Source organism: Grampus griseus (assembly GCF_964374135.1).
Source record: "Grampus griseus genome assembly, chromosome: 11".
In the NCBI taxonomy this organism is placed as follows: Eukaryota; Metazoa; Chordata; class Mammalia; order Artiodactyla; family Delphinidae; genus Grampus; species Grampus griseus.
In genome coordinates, this window is record NC_139005.1 from 25,039,342 (window position 1) to 25,062,955 (window position 23,614).

The 23,614-nt window shown below is 39.8% G+C and overlaps 1 protein-coding gene across 1 annotated transcript in view; it reads right to left on the reverse strand.

Moving 5' to 3' along the window:
• Positions 1 to 18,337: 18,337 nt before the first annotated feature.
• Positions 18,338 to 23,614, reverse strand: part of IPO8 (importin 8) — a 70,118-nt gene continuing 64,841 nt past the window's right edge. The window contains exons 24-26 of the mRNA XM_082666104.1: positions 21,420 to 21,536; positions 20,189 to 20,325; positions 18,338 to 18,695 (exon numbers count right to left, since the gene is read on the reverse strand). Coding sequence (XP_082522230.1) covers positions 20,228 to 20,325; positions 21,420 to 21,536 — 215 coding nt within the window. The 3' untranslated portion in view covers positions 18,338 to 18,695; positions 20,189 to 20,227. The remainder of the gene's footprint in view (positions 18,696 to 20,188; positions 20,326 to 21,419; positions 21,537 to 23,614) is intronic.

The window sequence follows — 23,614 nt, forward strand, 5'->3', positions numbered from 1 at the left end:
TCTTACTATTTCCAGTCTATGCAGTACATAAGCACAGTGGGCTACATTGTGCTACCTATAACCATTTTGCGCTTTACAAAAGTATGTATTAATGTAGTATTATGCAAACAAAGATACTTAACAAATAACCTGGAAACTTCAGTGGCTTGCAGCAGCATGTTGCCACTTCACACATCTGTGGGCTGGCTTAGCTGGGCCTGACTTCCAGCTGTAAGCTGGGTCCAGGTCAGCTCCATATCTCTCATCCTCCTTAGATGAGCAGTGTCCACATCATGTTCCTCTCATGGTGAAAGTCAAGAGTTTGAGAGAGCAAACCCACATGTGCAAGCACATTTCAAGCCTTTGCTCACATCTGTTGACATCCCATTGCCTAAATCAATTCAGGTGGCCGAGTCCAGAGTCAAGCACAGCAGGATGGGAAGGGTAGGCACAGCACCCACGGAGATTGGAGGAAGAGAGGGATTGGAAGTTTGTGGAGCAGTAATCTTCCATACATTCCTGATGAACCAAGATTTTGTAATAGTAAAGAAGATACTTGTGACCAGAATAATACTTTAAAAAAAAAAACTTTAATTGAAAACTTTGTTTAGATATCGCTTGTATATCTGAATATGTCCTTCTAGCCTGTCTCTAATTCAGTCTCCTCATTTGTAAAACATGATTATAATATCCCTTTCTATTTAACTCACAGAAATGAGATATCATCATCCTCATCCACGCATCATGTGTTTTCTTTGAATGCTGCAGCACTTCTTTTTATAATAAATTGGCATCTTCTGCCATCTAGCACTCTTCTAATTCTTTACTGAGGGTCCCAACATGGGCACTGATCCCCCAAGACTATCTTAAAAAGCCAGGAGAATGCAGGAGTGGTGTCCTTAATAAACACAGTGGCTGGAATCCAGTGCACTGAATATTTCTGAAGCACTGGGTCTTCAACTCATAGGTTTCTACTTATCCTGACAATGCTGAGTATACTGTGAGCCGTCCATAATTTCTAGTTGAATTTCTTCAATTCCCTATGTTTATAAGAAGATAGATTAAATAGAGGTTGGTAACCAAACACTGCTGAGACCTGAGACACAATTCAGCGAGTGGCCTCTGCGAAAAATCTAACACAAGCTCATTGCCTATCATAGCTACTAAATACCTGACTTAGCACTTTGCTCCCTAATTCCAAAACCTTGGATTTGGACACTGCCTATGAAGAAGCAATGAATTTCCTCAGAATGGAACAAAAGAATAATGGTTTGGCAAACTGCAGCTTCTGGTCCAAAATATATATATTTCCAATTCATTAAATCATAGTGAAACAGTGCCCAACTTTTATGGCTTCTTAGTTCAGTGAAATTTGTTTTCACAAAGATGAAATCTTCTTCTCTGCTTGCCAAAACCAAGGCAGAGTTTCTTTATTCCTATAAAAACTTTATTGCTACAAGCATCATCCAGCTCCTTAAACTCGTTCTGAAATCATTTTGAACTCAGGAACTCTCTCATATCTCTGCCAGATTAATCTTACAAAAGTGCTACAGGACCTCTAGAAAAAAAGTAGGAGAAAATCTTAGTGACTGTATTAGTTTACTAGGACTGCTGTAACAAAGTACCACAAACTGAATAGCTGAAACAAGAGAAATTGTTTATCTCACAACTCTAGAGGTTGACAGTCCAAGGTCAAGGTGTCAGCAAGACTAGTTACTTCTGAGGGCTGCGAGGAAGAATCTGTTCAATGCCTTTCTCTTCTTCTAGTGCTTTGCTAGCATCTTTGGCATCCTTTGGTTTACGGATGCATCACCCCAATCTCTGGCTTATGGTCACAGGGCATTCTCCCTGTGTGTGTGCATGTGTCTGTGTGTGTGTGTGTGTGTGTGTGTGTGTGTGTCTGTCTGTCTATCTCCAAATTTCCTCTTTTTCTTATAGGACACCAGTCATATTGGATAGGACCCACCTTAATAACCTCATTTTAACTTGATTCCCTCTACAGAGACCCTATCTCCATATAAGTTTACATTCCGAGGTAGTCGGGGTTAAGACTTGAACATATTAATTTGGGGCTGGGGGAGTGGGAGGGGGAGGACACAATTCAACCAATAACAGTGACCTTGTGTTAGTTAAGCAAAGATTTCTCACAAACTATAAAAGAAGAAAATTGATAAGCTGGATGCCATCAAAATTAAATACTTCTGCTCTTTAAAAACCACTATTAAGGGCTTCCCTGGTGGTGCAGTGGTTGAGAGTCCGCCTGCCGATGCAGGGGACGTGGGTTCGTGCCCCAGTCCGGGAAGATCCCACATGCCGCAGAGCGGCTGGGCCCGTGAGCCATGGCCGCTGAGCCTGCGCGTCCGGAGCCTGTGCTCCACAACGGGAGAGGCCACAACAGTGAGAGGCCCGCGTACCGAAAAAAAAAAAAAAAAACACTATGAAGAAAGTGAAAAGACAAATGAGCCACAGAGTGGATGAAAATATTTGCAAAACATACATTCAATAAAGCACTTGTGTCTAGAATACGTACAGAAATTTTACTCAATAAGGAGAATAGGAAAAATACAACTCATAATAAGAAGACAACCCAATTAGAAATGGGCTAAAGATTTGGACAGATATATTATCAAAGAAGATACATAAATGGCCAATAAGCATGTGAAAAGATGCTCAAAGCCACTAATGATCAGTGAAATGAAAATTAAATCCACAAAATACCTCTGCATACCAATACAATGACCACAATCAAACCAATTGACAATATCAAGTGTCAGCAAGAATGTGGAGCAACTGAAACCCTCATGCAGTCACTTTGGAAACCAGCAGGGCAGTTTCTTGTAAAAGTAATCATACACCTACCATGTAACACATCAATCCAAATCCTAGGTATTTACACACGAGAAACAAAAATCTACGTTCACACAGAGGCCTCTATATGAATGTTCATAACAGCTTTATTCTTGGTAGCCAAAACCTGGAAACACACAAATGCCCATCAACTGGAGAATGGATAAACACATTTGATATATATGTACAATGGGATACTACTAAGCAATAAAAAGAAAGAATTATTAATACATGTATAAAAAGACTACATACTCTATATTTCCATTTACATAGCATTCTAGAAAAGGCAGTATTGCAGGGATGATGGTTAGATGACTATAGATTTGCCAAAAATTCACTGAACTAGACACTTAAGAAAGCGGACTTATTTTATGTAAATTACGCTTGAATATATTTTGAGTGCTGCAGTATTTTTCACTTTCTCAAGCATCCATAAAGTTTTCTGGAGAAACACCCCTCCCATTCTCCCCCACCCAGTCATCAATGACTAGGGAGTGTAGCTTTCTCCTTTTGGCTCATCCCTGGAGCCAGCTTCCTAGCAGGAACGTAATAGATACTTGCTGACTTTGTTATTCTCCATCTATGGAATGGGATAAAAACAGTGTTTCCAATCCTTCTTCCTGCCAAATAAATTAGGTTCTGTTTCCATCTGCTGCTTAGTTCCTTCCCCCCTCTTCCCCTGAGCAGGATTAAGCAAGATTTGGGTTCTTGGAGGCAGAATTAGGAAAAGGAGTTGAGAATGAAAGGTCTATTCTAGTGAAAACAGGAGTGACAGTAAAAAGGAGCCTCACTTCCCAGGGGAGTCTCACATGTGGAGGTGTGGAGGGCCCAGGGCAATGCTGGGAGGGGTGGGCTAGGGGTGAGTTAGAGAGACTACTGGGTGGGTCAGGGAGGGTGAGGGAGAGGGTCCTTCTGTGGGGGAACAGTGACGGGCCTGGGAGTTGCAAAGTGCTAAACAGGAGGGAAAGGGGATTTTAGTAAGAGCTGCCTTAGAGTTCTGCATTTGATTTGAATTCCTGTTTGTTCTGTTCCTTGAACATGGTTCCAGTCCTGAATGAACCACAAGGGTCAGCATTTTAGGATGGTCATACATGCAACAAGCATTTATTAAACACCTTCTGGGGATCCCACATCTTACTGTGGAGCCCAGGGGAGGTAAGGTATATAAAAGGCAATATCGAGGATATTTGATGAGCTAAGAGATGAAATATAATCAATAAGATTTTACAACCATTTACAACGTTCAAAAATCTTCAGGGCTTCCCTGGTGGTGCAGTCGTTGGGAATCCGCCTGCCAATGCAGGGGACGCGGGTTCGTGCCCTGGTCCGGGAAGATCCCACATGCCGCGGAGCGGCTGGGCCCGTGAGCCATGGCCGCTGAGCCTGCGCGTCTGGAGCCTGTCCTCCGCAACGGGAGAGGCCGCGACGGTGAGAGGCCCGCGCAAAAATAATAATAATAATCTTCATATGTTTGATATGTTATGACTTTATTGAAGTCATATTTGGATTATCTGAAATAAATGATCTGACGGTGACTGATATTCAACTCAGTGGCAAGAATCTGAACCCAGGGACTCCAAAGCATGTCCTCTTTGTTCTTTCTGCAACCTCTTGCCCTCTCTGGTCTGGGGAGAAACATGGAATACAGACAGAGACCCTAAAGCAGAAACTTAGTTTCTGGCTTTTCAGGATTACAAGAGACATGCCTGGCCACCTTCGGTGACAAGGGTCTCTCACAAAGATTCAGGAGCATGTTAGGTCTCACAGGTTATCATCTTCCCCTTGGCTGTTCAGTCACTCTTGATCCCAAAGACTTGGCTAAACAGCAGGCCCCACGGAGCACCAGCCCACATCTCAGGAAACACTGGGATACAGTTTCTGTTTCTGCATGTCTTGTGGAATCCATATTTATCATAAAGAAAGGATCAAATTGATCTGCTTGTCACCATCCCCTATGGAGTTCCTCTATAGAATATGGTTTTGCCCAAAACCCCACAGAGGCATCTGGGCTCCCTCATTTTCATCAGAAAAGGACTATGGGTGTGGTGGGGAAATGAGGGGGAGAGGCTGTGACTGCAAAGTCGATGATACAAGTAACCCTGCTATCGTGCTATATTTCCCGAAGTAATAAGTATACAGGCTTGTGTTTTGTGTTGGGGAGGGGCCGGGGGGTGGGGTGGGAGGGGAGGGTGTGGCACAGTGTAAACCTACTCCTCCGGTGCTCTTACATTTTTGTTTTAAATCCTTTCAGGCATCACAGGACTTCCGAGCACTTATATTAATTACCCCTGTTTCTCACCCACTCACTATTTCTCCACTATGTTCTCTCAGCTTTGCCACTCAGAGTGTGTTGATCCAGAATGTAGCCAGTGAGGGAAGAGAAACACCCATACTAGTATTTTTTTAAATGACTCTGAGCCCATTTCAAGAGCAGCATGCATATGTAGGCATCACTTATCACTAAGGGATTATAAAAGTCCTTGAAATAATCATTTTTAATACTGATACAAATCATCCGTGGATTATATTATTTATTATATTTTAAAGTTTCATAAAAAGTCATGAAATAATCTGGTCTGTAACACAAAGTTTGAGTGTTTTCAAAATAAAAACTACATGATTTTTAAATACGAATATATTTTAATATAGTACAGACAAATGAAGAGTCATGCCTGTTGTATTCAGAGTAACTTAATATCATTCCACTCTATTACACTATCATAAAGAAGGGTTATCAGCTCAGCAGCTGCACTGTAAGTATATCAGTTGCTGTTGTTGGAATTCAGGGGTCTACAAACTAGTCCATCATACTTAACTGAACCAAAGCATATACACAGCAGTTGTTGAATCAATATAGGATTAAGAAAGGATTGTTGACACTACCTCACTTTAATCATAGATTTTAATCCCTATAATAAAGTCAACCATTGCAATGTTTGCAAAAAAAAAAGAATGAGATCGTAGGACTGAACTTTTTACCTGAGATGAAAGAATCCATCTGGAGAGATCACATTGCAGCAGCAGCCATTGCTGCCGCTCTCTTGTATCCCATCCCAGCATTTCACGGTAGGGCCTCCCCATCTTGTCTGGGTGCGTTTATCAGGAGTTACTAGGACTAGCCTCAGCAGCCGAGAGTTAGTAAACAGCCTGTGACTTGGAGGCTTATGCAAAGGATCCCCTTCTACAAACAGATCTCCTCTACCTTCTATTAGGATATCTGAAACCAAGCTCTTGAAGACTTCCTGATATTTTTGCTGCTAAATAGGTTTGTTTGTTCTTTTTCCAAAGCACAAGACTTGCAGAGCTGACCCTGTCATCTGGTGAATGGTGATGCATTCAGCACTAGAAATGCCATGAGTTTGGAATGGATAACTGACACACGATGAGGTTCCTAATCCAGTCACTTATGCCTTTTCTGTTAAAATGTGTATTAGCTAGATACACAGTATAACATATATAACAAGACTTAGAATTACATGATACCGCTTTATCAATTGAAACTTGACTTGCTCTTGGTTTACAAACTTAAAATGAAAATTTTCTGAGACTATCACAGGCTCTCAAACTATGTTTTACATCAAAAACCCATCTGTCCACTTTTATGTGATTGCTTATCTAATCAGAGAAAGAAATCTTTTTTTTTCTATCCTACTCATTAGTCCAAAGCATTATCTCCACTTGCATCTTCTATTGTGTTTGCAAAATTCCATTGCCTTCTCTCTTTCTTTGCATCTCCTTTTTTTCCCAAGATTAATTGAAGAAAATCACCAAGAAACTATAATACTTTCATGTTTGATGTAGGTCCTATTAAGGGGTTTTCCCAAACTTGCTCAAAATTCAACTTAGACATGTGACCAACCTCCTGTAACATCACACTGATCCCCAACCCCTTGAATGTTGTGCACTGAAGTGAACAAAACAACAGACATAACATCTGACTGAAACTCTGGGCCAACTTTGTTTTTGTCTTGTCTTTCTTCTGAACACTGTAAATAGATTTTGAAAATACGCTAAAATTTTTTTAACATACTTGGAGGCTATTTGGTATAAATATGGTGGTCGCTTAATGAATCTTCTCATGACTTCTCTTGAAAACCACAGGAAAAAAACACAGTTTTTGGTTTTTTGGTTTTTTTGCGGTACGCAGGCCTCTCACTGCTGTGGCCTCTCCCGTTGCCGAGCACAGGCTCCGGACGCGCAGGCTCAGCGGCCATGGCTCACAGGCCCAGCCGCTCCGCGGCATGTGGGATCTTCCCGGACCGGGGCACGAACGCGCATTCCCTGCATCGGCAGACGGACTCTCAACCACTGTGCCACCAGGGAAGCCAAAAAAAAAACACAGAGTTTTTAAAGCCACAAACTCAGTTTTCATGAAACTGGGAAACAGAAAACCCACTAAGTCTAAATTGAAATGGAAGTGTTTTAAAAAGCTGCTGAGCAGAAGGCAGAAATGAGAGAGCACAGGAGAGCACAGAGGGATATAGCAGCAATAGACCTCAGAAATCACCAGTGAAAGGAGAGGACCTCACCTGAATGAGACCTGCTGTGGACAGGACTGACTTTGAATAGTTTTCAAGTGCTGGGGAAGAGAGAGAGGGAAAGAGGGAAGGTGCCCAGAGGTATCAAGAGTAGCAAATATCAAAAGCAGCAGCCAAAATGAAGGGATCACCTTCTCAGGTAGGTACAGCATTGGGTGAAGCAACCAGGGGAGCACAAAAACAGGCTGAAGACACCATACTGAACCAGGTGAAGTTCAGAGGGGCATACACAGAGGTGCCGTTTTTAAAGAGAAAAAGGCAGGGGGAGGGGGGCAGAAAAAGAGATTTGAAATAGAAATGACTGATAATTTCCCACATTTGATGAAAAACATTAATCTACACAACCAAGAAGCTCAACAAACCCTAAGTAGGATAAATTCAAACAGATCCATACCTAAACACATCATAATCAAACTAAGGACATAAAGAAATTTTTCAACGTAGCAAGAGAAAAGCAATCCACCACAAAGGATCCTCAATAAGATTAACAGCTGACTTCATCAGAAACAATGGAGGCCAGAAGAGAGTGGGATGATAAAGTGCTCAAAGAAAAGAAAAAGCCAACTAAAAAGTATATATCCAGCAAAACTATCCAAAAATGAAGGTGAAATAAAGACATACCGAGATTTTTAAAAGACTGAGAAAAATTGTTGCTAGCAGATCTGCCCCTACAATAAATTCTAAAAGAAATCCTTCTGGCTGGAAAAAAAAAAAAAAAAATGAAACTAGACCTTGAATTCACATGAATAAATTAAGAACACAGTAAAGATAATTACATAGTGGGTTAGTTTCACATAGTGGGTTAGTTTCCTATGGCTGCAGTAACAGATTACCAAAGACTTAGTGGCCTAAAACAAGGCATATATACTATCTCATGAAGTTTAGAAGTCCATAACATATCTCACTGAGCTGAAATCAAGGTGTCAGCAGGTCTGCATTCTTTTCTGGTAGTTCTAGGGGAAAATCCACTGAATTCCCTCTTTCAGCTTCTATGATTTCCCTGCATTCCTTGACTTGTGGTCCTCTTCCTACATCTTCAAAGTCAGAAATGGTGGGTTGAGTCCTTCCCCTATCACTCTGATCTTCTCTTCTGCTTCCCTCTTCCACTTTTAAAAACATTGTGATTACATTGTATCCACCTGGCTAATCCAAGATAGCCTCCCCTGTCTTAAAGCCAGCTGCTGAGCAGTCTTAATGCTATCTGGAAACTTAATTCTCCTTTGTCATGTAAACATAATCACAGGTTTTGAAGATTAGGACATGAACATCTTTGGGGAACCATTATTCTGTCTACCACACATAGGTAAATGTATAACACAACATAAATGTATTTTTTACTTATTTCTTCTCTTAACTGATTTAAAAGACAACTGTATAAAATAATAATGATACTGTTATATTGATGTACTTCTAATAAAGATGTAATCACTATGACGATAGTAAAATAATACACAATTAATAACAATGCAAGGGAGGAGGGAGCAAAGGGAGCTATATTGAAGCAAAATGTATATATGTATGTATGTGTGTGTGTATATGTAGATATACATATATGTATGTATACCATTGGAATTAAGTTAGTATTATTCTAAATGGTACACCAGAATATCTATTTAACATAAGAGAAGGTGATAAAGGAGGACTGAAAAAAGACATGAGACGTGGAGAAAAGAGTCTTTCACTATACCAACAAAGGAGATAACCCTTGCGCCTGCTTACCTACACTTCCCTGATCACCTGCCAGTAGCTAGTTCAGGAAAATATAAACTACAAAAATAACTGATATAGTGTCTATAAAAATTCTGTACAATAAGAAAATGTGGGAAAGCACAGCAAAACTTTCCTATAAATAAGAAAATCCACCAGAAAGACTTGTCACAGACCAGATAAGAACTGTTTTCAAATAAAATCACAACTATGAAGGAAGAGAGCAAAGCAGAAATAGAAGAACTAAGAGAAGAAAGGAAGAGACAACAGATGTTGATGGCATGATCAATAACAGGAAGAAGAGAAAGAGGAGCTGTCAGGACTCAGGAAAGAAAACCAAAATCAAATATAAAGAATAAATTATTAAAAAGCACAAAGGAAAATAGATATTATGGAAAGCACAGTAAGCGATAGGCAGGAAAGAAGTGGAGAAAGCAAGCAAAATTAAACCAAAATAGAGAAAGAAATCAAAGGGATTCGAGACAAAATTATAGATATAGAAGACAAGTAAATTATATCCCACACATGCACAGAGTTCAAAAGAAGAAAGACAAAACAGTGGAATAGAATACGTATTTGAAAATATAATTATAGAAAATAGTCCTGAAATACATGATCTAAGCCTACCTATTGAAAAGGCACACTGTATATCAGGGAAATTTGATCCAGCTCCAACAAAACAGACATGTATTAGTAAAGCCATTGTCTTTAAACAGGCAGAAAATCATTTGGAAATCCAAGCAAAATGATTATATCATTTGAAAAAGAAATCAGGATGATGGCAGACGTCAGATTACTCAAAAGCAACATTCAATGTCAGAAGATAGTTTCAACACTTATACCCAAGGACAGTATGAACCAGCCAAGTTTTACTTCTAATATAAAGTTTCAATCTAAGATGTATAAAATTAGTCAGAATTCTTGGTTTATGACATATCTGCATTCTTAGTCCATACATGTCCTCATTTATGTATCAATATTATATGTATATGTATTTTATTTATGGTAATTTTATGTTAATTATTGATTATTAAAATAAGCCATTATGTTAAATAATAACATAAATACCCATGAAACCAACATGAGAACTCAAACAATAACCTTCATCTACCTTTCCTATCCCATCCATTTAACTTCCCCCACCAGAAGGAATCACCATCCTGACACTTTTTTATTATTCCCTTGAACACACATAGTATTGTCATATATGTGTTCATAAATAAAAACTGCTTAGTTTTCATTGTTTCAGCCTTACACAGAGGGCATCATATTTATGTAATCTTCTGACACTTCATTTTGTCACACATTATTAGCATATGTCATTGAATATAAGGTCCCATCAAATGTAAGATACAGCATTATTTTACGTAATAAAATAAAAAATAATATCTTCTAATTAAATGATGACATGCCATCAATTGTAAGATATATCACAATTTTACAAATATTAAAATGACAAAGATGAGAATTAGTAAAATACAGCACATTGCTAAGATTTTGTCTATACTATTGAGTGTAACTATAGATTATTAATTTTGACTGGTGTATAAAGTTTAATTTGAGGAATATACCTTGATTTACTTATCTATCTGTTTTTTGGTGGTCATTCAGTTTTTACTATTATAAACAGTGCTGTTATGAACAGCCCTCTATGTGACTCCTGGTATACCTGTGCATGAGTTGTCCCTGAATAGACATGAAATTTCTGAGTCCTAGAGTAGTGAATGTTTATGAGTTGTGGCAAACCTGCTTTCCAGTGGTTGTACCAATTTATACTCTTGCCAGAAATAGAGCTTTTAGTCACATTCCTTCCAACAGTTAATACTACCAAATTGCTTTGAACATTCCAGAATTCAGGGAATAATGTTTGTGTGAGCTCTTCTCAAGGAAACTACTAGAGGAAAAACTGTAACCAGTCAAGGGATGACTGAGGCAGCCTCAGTAAAAAGACTTCTCATGGGCAGCAAATATATCTACCCATAGATATAAGATCAAAAAAAGAGAAAAATAAGGGTGACAGAATAGAATACATGTGGTATGTGATCTGACAACTTAAAAAAGATAACCTAAAAAAATGGAAAGATAAGAAGGAAAGTTGAAAAAAGAATAAGCTCACTGACTGCGTCATCTATAATACTGAGAAACCAAGAGACATTTTAAGTTGAAAAATTAAGTTTTAGAAGTAAAACATACTTGACAGTACAAAAGTCAGCACTAAGAAAGATAACATTATTTACCAAAATTGTGGGATGGAGGGCAAGGGATGAAGGGAAAGAAGAGAATACAAGCAATTTTAATGCTGCTTATATCAGGAAAATTCTAGATATTATTCTAAAGAAAAAAGAGAATAAAGGTATTAAAGATATAATTATGTAGTCACTATCAGAAAGAAAGACTACATAGAACAGACTTTGAAAATGTTACACAGGGACTTCCCTGGTGGTCCAGTGGCTAAGACTCTGTGCTCCCAATGCCAGGGGCCCGGGTTCGATCCCTGGTCAGGTAACTAGATCCCACATGCCACAACAAAGACCCGGCTCAGCCAAATAAATAAATAAATATAAAAAATAAAAAAGGAGGAGCTATGCATTTAAAAACAATAATAAAATGTTACACATATCATAGATCTAAAATTAACCAATAAATGTAGGTTTAGTTTACCTAATAAAAGAAAAAGATTGATTTTCAGATTGACTCACAAATCTAGGTCACAAACCCAATTCCTAGGCTATATATGAGTAACACTGAAAACAAAATTATTCAGAAAAGTTAAAAATAAAAAGATGAACAAAGACATACCAGGAAAAAGCAAAACAAAAAGAAAGTGGCTGTTGTAATAAAATATTAGAGAAGGTAGAAATCAGGCCAAAAAGCAATAATAAAGGCACTTTTATAGTGTCAAAGCATAAAAACCAAAATGAAGACGTAACAGCTCTGAATACCTCTGTACTAAACAATGGAGCAACAATATTGATAAAAGCAGAAATTATAGAGGCACAAGGAGAAACAGGTGCAAACAGTAGTGGAAGACTTTACTTCATTTCTCTCAGTCCAGGTCAGATCAAATGGACAAAAAAAAAAGGTATATTTCTGCTTCTGGATATGATGGAATTCATGGCAGGAAAATGCTCCCACTGAGAGCTACAAAATCCAGATAAACTTTTTAAATCATGTTTAGTAAGGTATCAGAGAGCTGCAAAAGCAAACTACTGGAGGGACTAAAATTCCAGAGGTTGAGAGACAGAACATTTGTAAAGTTGCCGAGAATTGGCAATTGACTATTCCAAGAGGTATTTGCCAGTTCTGAGCATGGGCTGAAGACTGAGGATCTAGGCTAGGTCCAGACGGAAGGTCTCTGCTGGGGAGACAGAAACAGCTTTGGGTGGGCATTCAGGATTGGAATGCCAAAGTTGGAGACCTAAGATCTGGTCTCCCCCATCAAGGCACTCAGCTAATTCTAAAGATGTGCATGGTGGGAGATGAGAGAGCTAAGCTGAAAACCACTGAAAAGCAGGGCAGAAATTCCCATAGTTCTTGGCACTAAGGAGACCCAGACCTACTGATCTCTTAACTGAAACTCTGAAGGGCCAAGCCCTAGGTACAGGGCAAACAAGCAGTAGACTGAATCTTACCCAAACTGCAATCTAACCTCAACCCAGACCAGTCTCTGATTGTATTACAATGAGTTCCCCCTTCTTCCACTCTGTTATCTTAAAGAAAATTTTGAACTTTCTCCATTGAAAGTCATCATCATATGGAGGCTCTTTTTTCTTTTTCTTTCTTTTTTTTTTTTGGCCTTGCAGGATCTTAGTTCCCTGACCAGGGATCAAACTGTGCCCCTTGCAGTGGAAGCATGGAGTCCTAACCACTGGACCGCCAGGGAATTCCCGGGCCTCTATTTTTTTTTTTTTTACACAATTTCCAGTATTAAATAAGAATTACTCAGCATGCAAAGATAAGAACCATATGACTAATTATCAAGAGAAACAAACAAATACACAGAGGGGCTAGGGAAGGAAAAGATCTATACAGAGTTTTCCCTAAGTGCATCTTAGAACTAGGAGCAGAGGAAACAGCCAAGCTCCCCCATCCCGACCTCCCAGCTGCCATCCTGCAACCATATGAATTTCCTGGAGTTCTCGCAACTTTTAGCTTCCCCTCCTCTGTCAGGGGCAAGGATCACTTGCCCTTCAAAACTCCTTTTTCTCTTCATAGCCTAGCAGAAGGGGGGAAAAATTATATTCACAACAAGAGACGATAGAGGTTTAAGAATATAAAAATCTAATCAAAAATCACAGTTATGGCCACCTCCACCCCCAGAACCAGTCAGCAGTTTCTCAGTTAACTACTTTCAAAATTTCAACTTGTTTTTGCTCCTTAAAGAGGCATTTACTAAGTGTCTTGTCTTTTAGCTCCTCTATGATTGTAGTTTCCTAAAATTTTTATAGTGTGATATGAGGCACAGCTGTACTATTTTTCAAGAACCATATTACCTTTGAAGAATATAGCATTTTTGCAAATAGAAAACAACATAACTTGGTTTTTAAAATGAAGTATAAAATAATTTCTACATAGTTCCCTCTTTTTCCTTTCTGTTTCTAATTCTGAATTACAAGGTAAAAAAAAAATTTTTTTAACTAAGAATAGAGACAATTCTCCTTTTATAAAATATCAGACTCATGTTATGAGGACAAAATTTCCCAAGGCAGCCAGGCCTCCCTCTACCCTGTTCTACAGATAAAGAAACTCCTAACAGGCCAGTGTGAAAATCAGGAGCTAAATGCAGAGACTCAGATTTTCTAAACTTACGTTGTGTAAAAAATTACCCTTCTCCTGCCTGAGCAACTTTGGCTATCTATTAATTAGTAATATCTAATAATAATAATAATACTTACAACAATAAATATTCTGTAAAACAGAAATTCTTGTGTTAATGGCTAAGTCCATTAACAAATGGGGAATGTGAAACTGTTCTTTGATGAGATATTACTATGACACTTTGGCATAATTTCTAAAACCAAAAATATAGTCATTTACTGTTCCTCCTTTTACTTTGATTTTCAAAAAAATCAAAACAGAAATTGGCAGTTTTCTGAGAGTCCCAGGCCACAAAGTTCATCTGCAATTTCGGAAACAAAAATAAAGATAACCAAACGATTGGTATTTCCAAGTTGTTCTTGAACTGCTATCAAGCTTTCAGCTTCCAAAGGAAGAAACACTTCTAATACTTTTGTTCCCTAAAATACTAAAAATTTTAAAATCCAAGTCATCCTGCAGCAGTTCTTCTAGCAGGCTCATTTCATGAGTTCGGTAGAGCTGACCCACTGAGTCAGTGTAACTCAAGATAATGCCTGAATATGTCAAAAATCAATTCAGCCATGGTTTCAAATGGTGCTTTATGACAATTAAAATATAGCCTATAAATTACACCATGCCTTTTCTTTTATAGAAAGTTTTGCATGTTAAAAAATAAAGCTAAAAAAAAATTAAAAAAATAAAGCTGACTAAAAATTAAGATAAATGGTAGTACTTGAGAACAAATGCCTCACGTCTATAAACACGATGTAAACTGAATCTGAGCTACAGATTTTGTCATATCTGTTTTTAAATATAGCTTAGTTTGAAAGTAGAAAATCTAGACTATTTTAGGGAAATTTGGGTATCATAGGCAGTCTTCAGTTTCAACCTATTGTAGAATCTTGGGGTGGGGAGAAATCTTGGAGATTACCTAGTTCTGCCTCATATCAGATGTCAGCATTCTATTTCCTGCCAATCCAGGGTATATTATTTATTCATAGTACAAAGTATAGGAGAGTTTTTGTAAAGTGTGTTAGTTACCTACAGCACCATAACAAACTGTCACCAGACTCAGCAGCTAAAAACAACAACTGTTTATTGTCTCACGGTTTCTGAGAGTCAGGAATCCAGGAGGAGCTTACTTGGATGATTATGATTTAGGGTCCCTCATGAGGTTATAGTCAAGCTGCCAGCTACGCCTGTGGCCTCGGAAAACTTGACAAATTTGAAGCATCTGCTTCCTAATTAACGCATGTGTCTCCTGGCAGGAGGCTTCAGTTCCTCACCATGTGGTCCTCACCGTTGGGCTGCTCATGACATGGTTCCCACCAGAGAACATGGAGAAAGGAGGAGAGAGAGATAAAACACACCCAAGATGTAAGTCATAGATTTTCATAACTTAATCTTGGAAGTGACATACCGTAACTCCTACATGCCATTGTTCTCACAGTCCAACCATGGGACAGTGTGAGAAAGAACAACCCAAGGGATATCAAAGTTCATTGGGGGTCATCATGCAGGCTGGCTACCACAAGCAAAGAAGAATCCAACTGGAGTCACACAACTCTAGATCCAAAGTTTAGGCTGTACCATATTCTTCAAATCTTGGTTGAAAAGAGAGGCTGAAGGCCTGTCAGAAGCAGGCACAATGAGAAAGTAAACAATCTTCTTATTTAACTTGTCTCTACCTTCAGAGAATCTCTGGCGATAGTGCCCAACCACAACCCCATGAAGGGGCTGGCCAGAGGGAGTGGCCTGGAGCACCCGCTGTAAGGAGGGCTGAAACCTCACCGGGACACACGGGAAACATGGTTCCAGTGAATGAACCTTTCCAAATACAACTCCTCCTTTAACTAGGAAATGAACACTAGTCTTGTTCCCACCAAAGTAGACAACACCCTCATGAAAAAATAAATACTTCTTGCTGGCATCTACCAACGTCGAACATTCTAATTTATGTGAAAATGCTCCCAATCCTGGCACCACCTAGCTGAGGGTTGTCCGACGTCAGCAGCTGTGGAGAGCTAAAAATTAGGAAATTGAATTTGTAGTTTTGGTTACTGGGAATGACCAATATTAGGTTATCTGGCTTGGAAAATTGTAATAAATGCATAAAGTTTCTTATTTTGAAAATAGAAGTATATGATTTTTATTAATAAAAAATCAGTTTCTCCCCAACTCCACCAAATAAATACAGCAAATACTTAAAGTATTTAAATAAAGTACTTAAATACTTAAAGGGGAGATGAAATTATTGGCCTCCTTTAAATATTTGTTTGGAGCTTCCCTGGTGGCGCAGTGGTTGAGAGTCTGCCTGCCAATGCAGGGGACACAGGTTCGTGCCCCGGTCCGGGAAGATCCCACATGCCGCGGAGCAGCTGGGCCTGTGAGCCATGGCCGCTGAGCCTGTGCGTCCAGAGCCTGTGCTCCGCAACGGGAGAGGTCACAACAGTGAGAGGCCCGTGTACAGCAAAAAAAAATTTTTAAAAAAATATTTGTTTGTGACTGTAGCCAGGAAAGTAAATAATTAGATTTTAGGTGGGATATATTGAGTCCTCCTGAATTCTCCAATGTAGTTATTACCAGAGTCTTCTTTGGGGGGCCCTGGTACCAATGATAAACCCACTGTAAGCAAAACACTCTGCTAGGTGCTGGGGTTTCAGGAGTGAGGAAGACACAGATTTGGCTCTAACAGCTTATATTGCACATTATTTGATTATAAGTGGGATACATGATTCAAAGTTGACTTAGGGGCCCTTGGACCAGAAAGGCTTCCATAAGGAGTAATATTTATGTTCCAAAGTGAAGATGAAGAGGAATTTATCAGGTAAAGGACAGAAGGGAAGAGGAGAAAAGAGCATCAGTGAGCCTGGAGGGAGATGAACCCAGTGAATTGGAGGAAGAAGGCAGTGAGAAAAGGATGAGAGAGTTGAGGTAGAGCCAATCACTCAGGGGCTTTGGGGCCACGTTAATGATTTTATCTGCATCCTTAGAGCCGCTGAGAGGTCTTAATCTCTCAGGTGAGTGATACAACCAAGATTTGCATTTTGAAAAATCATTCTATCTTGTGACTAGGTAAGGGCAGGGAGGTGGGCATAAGAGCGGAGTTAAGGGGTGAGGGTCAAGCTGCAGCAGGAGAGAATGACTGCAAAGGGGGAGAAGTGAGGGGACCATCCTCACTCACTAGGCAGTGAGAATGGTGTGTCACTCTTAACTAAGAGCTCTGTGGGGGACACAGGTACCCAGGAGGCCTTGCTGGGTAGTTCTCATCCTCCCCAGGTTTTCCCTTCATGCCCAAGGAAGCCTTTTGGAAAAAAAGTCTCCATGAGGTCACTCCTGCCTGAGTTGCTCTCAGCTCCAGGCATATTCCGAACACTCTGGGAAGCCGCCAACTCCTAGCTCTTGAGAGGCCCCCGTGTACTTGTGAAATCTTTTTTCCAAATTAGGTGATCTCCAAGGTGAACTTCCTCTCAGGTACCCTGCAGGGAGCATGTGCACTCGCTCACCTCCCCACTTGATGTCAGAGCCTTGTACACCTCTCCTCCCTCTGCCAGCACTGCTGTCTGCCCCAGACTCTCCTGCTGCCCAGCCACTCAAAGTTCTGTTGCATACACACCTCTACAGGATCAGCCACAGTTGCGCCGTTTATGCTTCTTCCTAAAAACATAGTCCAACCTTTTTTTCATTGATTTTGTGGCCTTACTCACAAGTGGGCTGTCTGAGAAGTTTCCAACCCACTTGTACACTGATCTCGATGGAGAGAGTGAAACGGGGACAGGAAGGCTTACCATTTAAGGCTTATCTGAAATGATTTTTTTTTTAATAGATAAAACACATGCATACACACATGCATACATACATACAAATGCTGGTGGTCTCTGATCACATGGCTAAGTTTTCCTTGATTTCCTCCATAAATTTATTACAATTTTCAGTCTCCCCTGCTGAATAGAAAACTGGACTGTAATTCACTCTATTAAATAAATGACATAATTTCATTGTTTTCTTTCTTTAGAATTTTCACTGATTAACAATTTACTGGTTCAGTGTGGTCTTAACATAAATTAGAGGTGGGAAGGAGGAGCTTATTGTCATGCTGGGTAAACATTTGAGAATCAAAAGGCCAGCGCTTACCATTCCACTCCTAATTTGATGGCAGCCCATCAGAAAATGGCTCCACCTCAGGCATTTTTTCCTTTCCTTCAAGGTCCTGATGTGGTTGAATGACCTTGCTTTTTCAGAGCTTCTGCAGCTCTTATTTGGACACCTTGGTTGGGGGCTCTAGCCCCCAACCACTCCCCAGTCTTTAGCTGTTCCTGATGAGCCCTTGCTACCCTCCCAGACCTATGGTCACCTTGCTCCAGGTCCCCAGGAGTCAGGAAAACACACACTGATGGGTTTTAATCACCTGCTTTAGCACCTCCACATTTCAGAAAACATTTCACACAGAGGAGTTCAAGATCCTGGGAATCAGTCCGCATTTATTTTACAGTACATTCATATGAGTTCCTGCCTTTCCAAGGTAATCATATCACATTCAGGTTAGCACTGCTGGTAACAAAACTGTACAACTACCCTGGCTTCAAAAACAAGATAGGATGATACACATTAACACTTCTTTCCCTTTAATACTGCAGAAGACAATACATCACAAAAATAAAATCACATGCCTTTTACAGTCCAGTGTGAAGGCATGTTACTTATGTTAAAATTAAACCATTTGGGACATGAGGAGAAAAAGAAGAGCTTCAAAGCTTACGATGTCTACAGTCTCCCCCATGCCATCTTTCTCTTCTAACCGCCAGCTGGCACATTCAGCATCAATGCCTTGGGAAGAGGGGGCAGAAGAAAGCAGGGGATCATTTAACTCTGAAACTCATGGCTTCTTGGGCTACTTCTGTAAAAAACTACTTAAATAACCTAAAATTCTAAAAAGAGTTCATATTAACAAGGGATGGTAATATAGAAAGCACCTGGAGAAAATTCCTCCAGTGACTGATGGAAAATATAAGCCGCAAACATTTCACAAAAACGGACAACTGTATCATATCCAGAAATATATTAAATTCTGAAAATTCACTTTTGCTTTACTGAATGAAAACACTGTGACCCATGTTCTGGTGTTGAATCAGTTCAGAAAAACAGCTGTAACCTCCATCTGCGATATTTATCATGGGCTATCTTGCATCATTACCATGTCAGAGTGCAGCTGACTGATATCCCCAACCCTTGAAAAATATAAGAAGCCAAACTAAGCTATAATAAAAACTAGGACAGATTAGATAGGAGAAAATTCAGATGTGTGAGAAAGCAAGAAGTAAGATTTACTTGGGTCTTTTTCCTAGATAAAAAATATTGTTACAAAATGTTTTGGACCCGGGTCCAACACAGCTGGAATGATAAGTTACTGAAAATGCAAGCCCCCATCCAGAAAGACAGTGTGCTTATGTAGCACCTTTCTCATAGAAGTCCAATGTGCTTTAGTATAACTGTCAATTAATTGCATAATTAAGTGAATGATTCAGAATATACTTGGACTGATTGTTAATTCCAGTGATGAAAAGAGTCCCTGCCACTCGCTGCCAAGAAATTTTTGAGTCCTGAACTTATTAGGTTATGAATGAAATCGATATTCATATAGGCTGACTCAAAAGAAATACCACCCCTTTCAGGGCTGAAAAATATGATGGAAGAGAGAATAAGACACTTCTTAGGAAAGCCACATCTTTAGGAAAAAACACCTTATGAAAAACCAGAGCCAGTGCATATTGTACAACCCCTGAAGAAAACCCCCAGCAGCAGTGGAGAGCAAGGGGAGCAGTGATGATTTTGAAACCAGAGTGACTTGTAGCTAACGTCCTAACAGTAAATTCACATAGTGAAATGCAGAATAAGTCAACATATAGCCAAGGTTTACATTTATCTAGAAATATGTTTTATGCCTTAAAAAAAATTGCAATGCACTCCAAAAAAATTTTTTCAGATAATTCATGTACAACAGAAGGCACTGTTATTAGCATAAATCCATTGATTCTGCATGGCAAAACCTGAGACGTGCAATTCCATCCAATCCTCTAAAACCACCTTGGTCATTCATCCTTTGGAGCATATGCTTTGTCCTTTGCAGTCCAATGATTTTGTTGTTCTTTAATTTCATACATTACAGTAGGTGCTTAAAATATATATTTCAGGGTGAGAAAGGTCAAAGGGGATGCAGGGGTGGAGAAAGGTGATGCCGGACGCCAGGCAGTAACTGGCACAGCAGGTGGCACAAAGAGTAGCCCCGGCTCCCCTTGACCCTCTCCTTCCGGCTGACGTACCACGTAGCGATGACATTTGGTCGGTTGATCTTCCTTCTTTCAGTTGTTGGTGGGCATAGTCCCAAAGTTAAATGCAGAGAGGACTCCTTTGTTTTCAAAGGTGAAGCCTCCCTGTTGTTCAATCTTCTTCTTTGCCTCTAGCATTTGCCAAGAGAAAGGGGAGAAAAGAGAGGAGTATTTAAGGTGACAAAGTTGGAAATAACCTCAAAGGGGCCAGATTCTTTAGAGTTAGTACTGTGAAGGAATGTGAATCGTGGTATTAATTATTCTGCCCAATTGAACATTAGCCTTTAATAAACCCGTGTCAGTAAGTACCATCGTCTTGGTGTCTGGGGATGCGGAACCAGCAGATATGGAACACACGGATACAGAGGGCCCACTGCACCACACCATCTTAACAGGGGACACAAGCATCCTCAGATTTTGGTATCCAAGGCAGGTCAGGGAAACAATCCCCCCCACACAGATACCGAAGGAAGACTGTAGTTATATTTTCTATCTTGGAAAGACTATTTGCTAAAACTGAGCAAAATAAAAACAAGGCTCAAAGCTAGTGTCTATTGCTGAAAGGGCACACTGCCTTCTCACATCAGGAGGGCCGATACAGAATCTGTACAGGACTTAAAGCCTAAATCCAAGCAGAAGAAGCTGGGTTCTAAACTCTAGATTCCTATTCCATGATGTTCCCCACTAAAATACTTTTGTAATTACAAAATCTTCCACTAATTTTCTAGGAGTGACCATAACAACGTCTGTGTAAAACAATTTCTCCAGCTCAAAAACTGAAAATCAACGAGAATCACCAACACATAAAGCCCAACAAATAGAAATGGAGGGTATTTCAATTTCTAGGAATACAAGCGCCCTGCAAGAATTCATAAAATGCTTTTGACCCATCTGTTGTTTAGATGTTTAGATGGGTGACCCAGCTGATTAACTCTCCCTCAGCAAGATTCATCCCAACCTTTACATCTTACCTTTGGCTCCAAAATAGGATAAGGGTGTGAATAAGAACACCACTAAAGACACATTAACACATGGTGTTTCACAGAGCTAATATATCATGGATGATTAAAAAGATCATACAATAATGGTAATTCCTTATTATCTTGAAAGGTTGGCCTCTAACAATTTTTAGAACAGTATTTAGGTGCCACCAGGCTCGTAAAATAAAAGCTGAATACGGGCACTCTGACACATGCACTCCGATCTAGAAATCATGCTGGCTGACCTGCTACCGTCCTTCGGTGCTCGGCCAGTGTGTACACCTCCTGTAGCGCCCTCCTCTGATCCTCACTGAGCGGTGCCATCAGCAGTTGGTACCAGGCAGCATCCCGATTCTGCACAGCTGTTGTATTTTGGGGGTGTGTTGAGGGAGAAGGAAAAATAAAGGAGTCCAATGACAATTATTATTTCAGAGAATAACTAATAACACAATCAGATTACAATGAAATGATCACAGACAATAGGTGATAAAACTTATTCCAACAAAGGACTACTCCTGAGTACTCACTTTAGTACTCGACCTACGTGGGGCTATAAAGGAAGGTTGGGACATCACAAATCTGTTTTGCCTAGTTCTCTGCTCCCTCCCCATCTCCTCTTCTTCCTGGGTTTTTACAAACTATGAATGCTGCCTAAAATCCAGATCTTGGGAAACACCTTACTCACTTGTTACCATTTTCCTCAGGAATTCTCATGCTACCTGCTCCTTCAGCATCACTTCTATGCCAAAAACTCAAATTTGTACCTTTAGGCAAAACTGTTCCTAAGCCTCCTGGTCTTTTACTTTGGATAGCTCACCTCAAACTCAGTACAACTGTAACCAAATTTAACATTTTACCTCCCAAACCCTCCTTATCTCCCATTTCCATCACTAGTTCTATCAGTCTCCTAGTCAACCACTGTAAATGCCTAGCATCTTTAATCATGCTCTCTCCACATCCAATTCTGTGCTGCTTTCTTGATGTCTTTCACTGATACGCTTTGTCCCATCAAATGCCATCCTCCCACTCCAGGGCCCTATTACTCCTAAATCAATAAAGTAATTTCCTAACGCTTGGTTCCCGAGTCTAGCCCCCTTCAGTTCTTTTTGGACATCATCATCAGATAATATACCCCTGAAGGAAATTATCATATCCCCAAGGTCACCTCTTTACAGAAAAACATTCAAAAACACTCTAATGGGAAATGGGATAAAGACAATCTCAGTCCAGAATTCAAGACTGGGGGACTTCCCTGGCGGTCCAATGGTTAAGACCCCTGCTTCCATTGCAGGGGGCACAGGTTCGATTCCTGGTCAGGGAAGTAAGATCCTGCATGCTGCACGGCCAAAAAGAAAAAGGAAAAAAAAAAACCCACCAGATTTCAAGGCTGGTACAATTTTACTACTTCATAGAGACTTTAAGCAGTGGTCCCTATATGCTGACTGAGCCAAAGCTGGCTGCCTATCTCTTGAGGAGCATTTTCAAAATACATATGCTGAGATCCCACTCAAGACCTAAGAGCTTCTTTGTTGCCTATGATGCACACCCAGGTCTGGAAGTAACTGCCTTAGAGCGTACCCTCCACATTCCAGTCTCCACATTTACACTCTTATCTTCCTCATGCTTTGGAATATCATTCTCTGTACTCTCTACCTCTTGCTCCGGCTGAATTTCAATAAATCATAGAGGTGGTTCATTAATGGTATTTGTAACAACCAATACATTGGCATACTAAATAATGCCAATATATTACACTACCATTGCCTTGTTAGTAGCAATATTTTATACACAAGGATGTTCAATTTAATATTGCTTGTAAAAAAGAAAAACCCTGGAAATATCTTATATGTCCATCAGTGGAAATAAGCTAAATTATGGTATTACCAGAGAAATATGATGTAACTATAAAACAACCTATTTAGTGGGATTTTTTCATTATAATTTGTTTATAATAATTTTCTAAGTGCTTTCATTGGCTTATTATTTATTTTTAATTCTATAAGTTTTCCATTTATATCTTTCATTCTTCTACTGGGTTATTGGTCTTATTCATTTATAGAAGGCCTTTGTAATCTGTGGGTCTTAAGCCTATGACATGTACATGACAAATATTTTCTCCCAATCTTTGAGTTTCTAGTGTCCTTTGCTGTACAAATTGGTAAATTGCTTATGTAGTAAAAATTTACTCTCTATTGGACTCTGTTCATTCACATGGGGATTCTGAATTGCTAATAAGTTTATGCCCACAATTTTTAATTTTTTTTTTTTTTTTTTTTTTTTTTTTGCAGTACGCGGGCTTCTCACTGTTGTGGCCTCTCCCGTTGCGAAGCACAGGCTCTGGACGTGCAGGCCCAGCGGCCATGGCCCACGGGCCCAGCCGCTCCGCGGCATGTGGGATCCTCCCAGACCGGGGCACGAACCCGTGTCCCCTGCATCGGCA